This window comes from Vicia villosa, linkage group LG2 (genome assembly GCF_029867415.1).
Source record: "Vicia villosa cultivar HV-30 ecotype Madison, WI linkage group LG2, Vvil1.0, whole genome shotgun sequence".
NCBI classification, from domain to species: Eukaryota; Viridiplantae; Streptophyta; class Magnoliopsida; order Fabales; family Fabaceae; genus Vicia; species Vicia villosa.
In genome coordinates this window covers 53,962,352-53,966,320 of record NC_081181.1, presented here as the reverse complement: position 1 = coordinate 53,966,320, position 3,969 = coordinate 53,962,352, and the positions used below count along the sequence as shown (strand labels likewise).

Below are 3,969 nucleotides of genomic sequence, written 5' to 3'. Positions count from 1 at the left end.
GTAATGAACATTACATATCGGGAAAGAAGACTAGAAAAGCCACAAGTGAGCATTGACCCTACAGGAGTGTCTGAGAGCAATGTGACAGAGAATGTTGCAACAACATCTAAAGACAATGTGACAGAAAAGGGTATGTTGGGTATTTGCTACCAAAACGTATTATAGCAATTAACCAACGTGAGGGAATATTATTTGGGCTTTGTCAAAATACATGATTTGAAATTTCCCTCACTCAGTGTGCATATAAAGCCCCCTCGATCCCCTAATATTCTAAAAACGGCAAACCTTCCTAGTATTTTCTCTAGCTACTTTCTGAGATTGATTTACATCTGTTGCTCTCACAAGTGTGAAACAAGTTCTGGTTCTCTAAGGTTCAGAATGTCTCAGCAATCGAATGATGAATCTCCCGTTTCTGACTCAGCAACACCAGAAGAGTCTTCTAACCCTAATAGGGTTCTTAAGGTTGTCCCTCTAAGGACGATTAGCAGTGACGAAGTAAAGGCCACAAAGCCTAAAACGAATCATGCAAAACGACCCAAGGAGGGTATTCACAACAAGGGCACCAAATCCTCAGCATTCGATACCATGGAGAAACTTACTAAAGAAGGATCCAAGTATGTCGATAGTGCAATTACCAGGATTGTTAATCGTATTTTGAAGGAAAATCATCAAGTGCCTGGAATATCTATTCCTCTTCAAACTATAATGGCTGATCCACTCAATAACGCCAGTAAGGCTGACACTGTTCACACTGTTGATAGTGACCTAGAAATCAACAAGGATGAACAAAGGATTACTAAAAATACCAATGTCACCAAGGATGTCAATGACATTGACAATAATGAGCACCCTAAGGCCAATACTGAAACTGATACTAATGTGGTAGACTTAGATGAGCACTCTGAAGACGAATTACTTACTTCCTTGAATCCTAGTGTAGCCAACAGGCTAATGACAAGAAGAAAATGCAAAGCTCTTGTTCAAGGATCATCAAAAGGGAGCACTCAAGTGAACAACCCTATCAAAGACACTATCAGAAGGAAGAGTACTTCTGCAGGACCTGTCAAGAGCAAAGCTGTTACCAAAAGCAAAGGGGTTGGTCCCTCAAAATCTTGGAGCAGGGTCATTCCAAAGAAAAGAAAAGAGCGGGAAATTGTTGAACCTGAATCTGATGTTGAAGCAAATGTCCCTGACATTCCATCAAGGAAGAAGCCTACAACTAGTAAGCTTGCTGCTAACATCCCTGAAGTCCCCGTTGATAATGTGTCTTTCCATTATGCCTCTAGTGTCAGCAGATGGAAATATATTCTCCAAAAGAGGTTGACTGTTGAAAGGGAATTGGCTCCAAATGCTCTTGAAAACAAGGAGGTCTTAGAACTGATTCAAGAAGCTGGACTGCTAAAAACTGTATGCAATCTTCCCAAATGTTATGAGAAGATGGTCAAAGAATTTGTGGTAAACCTGTCTAAAGATTGTGGCAATAGCAAAAGTGCATACTACAGAAAGGTGTTTGTAAGAGGTAAGTGTGTATAATTCTCTCCTTCTGTGATTAATCAATTCTTGGGAAGAACAGATGAAGCTCAAATCGAGCTGGAAGTAACAGACAACCAAGTTTGTCAAGTGATCACAGCCAAGCAGGTAAAAAGTTGGCCCATGAAAGAGAAGCTAACTGCAAGTAAGCTGAGCATCAAGTATGCAATGCTTCACAAAATAGGAGCAGCTAATTGGGTTCCAACAAACCACAAGTCCACTATCTCAACTGTGCTTGGTAGATTTCTGTATGCTGTAGGAACAAAGGCAAAGTTTGATTATGGAGCATATATTTTTGACCAAACCATGAAGCATGCTGGAAGCTTTAGTATTAAGGGTCCAATTGCCTTTCCATCTCTCTTGAGTGGTATAATTCTGGACCAATATCCAAACATTCTCAACGAACATGATATGGTGTGCAAAAGAGAAAGTCCCTTGGCTTTTCATTACAAACTATTTAAGGGAAAGCATGTTCCAGACATTGTCATCACATCAGCTGAAACTTCCAAATCAGGAGCATTAGTTGGTAAAGCAGAAGTAATAGTAATCCTAAAAGAGACTTGCAAAGAATTGGAAGCTAGAAAAATGTCTCTTGAACAAATGATACGAACTATGGAAATGGATGAGAATGAGGAGTTTACAGATACAGAAGAGATGGAAGAAAAAGATGATCAAGAAGTGGAGGAAGAAAGTGCTAGTCCTGCTGATGACTCTAAGAAAGAAAGTTCTTCAGACACCTCAGCTGGTTCTGACTCTGAGCAGTAATTGCAACTAGAGTCTAGTGTGTTTATTTTTTTTTGTTTTGTTTGATTTTTTCTGTTGCATTTCGTACCGCTTTTTTTTTTTTATTTTGGTTTGTTTTATTTTTGGACTTATTTAAACTCGTTGAGCGAGGAGAAGACACTTTCTTTTCCCTTGGCAACATTTGTGGCCAAACAGGAGGAGAAGTAATATGTGTGTCACCCCAGAACAACAAGACTGGTGGTTGTGTGTGATCAAAAATTCTAATAGCTTACCTTTGTGTTGATCTGGTTTGTGCTTGTGCAACTCTTGTGGCTTGTGCTTGTGCTACTCTTATGCACTGTCTGTTTTTATCTGAGCACTGTATGCATACTACTTATGTATGATGATCTGTCTGTTTTTATCTGAGCACTGTGTGCATACTACTTATGTATGCTGATCTGTCTGAGCACTATATGCATACTGCTTATGTATGCTGATTGTTTGTATTAACTTATGTTTGTGTTGACTATCTGCTGCAAGTGTTTCTCTGGTATGGTGTGATAGGATGTTTTAGCCAAAAATTTGCCAAAGCGGGAGATTGAAGGTGCTTTGCATGTTGGCTGCTTTATTGGTAAAACATACCTGGTTGTTTGTGTTTATGCAGGTTGCATATATGTGTGGAGCTAATACAGGTTTTGTAAGGAATGTCATGATCAATGTCATGACATGCATGTGTTACAGCAGAAGCTGTTATTGTTTATGTATTGTGTTTCCTGATTTATCCTTTTTATCAGTTTAGGAAACTTTTTATTGAGTGCTGCATATTTCGTCTAGAAGATCCTATTGACAGCACAATGTGTAACAGATAGTTGGCGTGTGAATTAGGTTAACTCTGTTAACCCTAATGTGTTTCTAAAAAGCCCAAGGCTCAAGACTGCTTATAAAAAGACCTGCAATCCTAATTTGGAACGCAGACAGAAGATTATAATTGTGAATAACGATTGTTCTATAACTGCCTCTTGTGATCCATGCTATTATCTTTGATGATTGCGTTGGTATTAATATGTGTTTTAGTTGTGTCACTCTAAGCTTTTAATCACGAGTGTGTGTCTCTTGATTGAAGCTTTTAAGCAGATCAAGGTGTGTTTTTGAAGAGTGTCTTCTATCTGTAATTGTTTATTGTGTTTGTGTATCACTGTTATGATTGAGGGGGAGTGGAATGGAGATATTCCATATCTAGGTAGAACCTAGGTAGAAGGGTCATTTGGTAGTGATTAAGTGAGGAGTTGTAAACTGGGAGTTTAGCTCTGAATTGATACTGCTAATAGTGTAGTGGACTTCATCCCTGACTTGGTAGCCCCCAGAGTAGGTTGTTTGAACCGAACTGGGTAAACAATTTTGTGTGTTCTTTAGTGTTTTTATGTTGTTTACTATTATTGTCTGTGCTGTGTAATTGTGGATGTCATAACATCCAGTTTGACATCGAGCGTGTGTTACTAGAATTTTCAAACTCTATCATAAGCTTTACTTATATCGATCTTTAAGGCCAGACGGGCCTTGTTACCGGACGTCTTCCTTTTTAATGCATGAATATTTTTCGTGGCCACCATAGCATTATCAAGAATGGACCTCCCTTCTACTAACGCCGACTGCTCCTCTGAAACACACTTATTAAGAACAAGTTTCAACCGATTTGCTAGCAATTTGGCAATCAAC

At 38.9% G+C, this 3,969-nt stretch overlaps 1 protein-coding gene across 1 annotated transcript; it reads left to right on the top strand.

Annotated features, from left to right (window-relative positions):
• Window positions 1-378: 378 nt before the first annotated feature.
• On the top strand, window positions 379-2,295 carry LOC131649067 (uncharacterized). Its single transcript, XM_058918812.1, has 2 exons — window positions 379-1,519; window positions 1,574-2,295. Exons 1-2 carry the CDS (start codon window positions 379-381, stop codon window positions 2,293-2,295), a joined length of 1,863 nt encoding a protein of 620 aa, XP_058774795.1.
• Window positions 2,296-3,969: the final 1,674 nt, after the last annotated feature.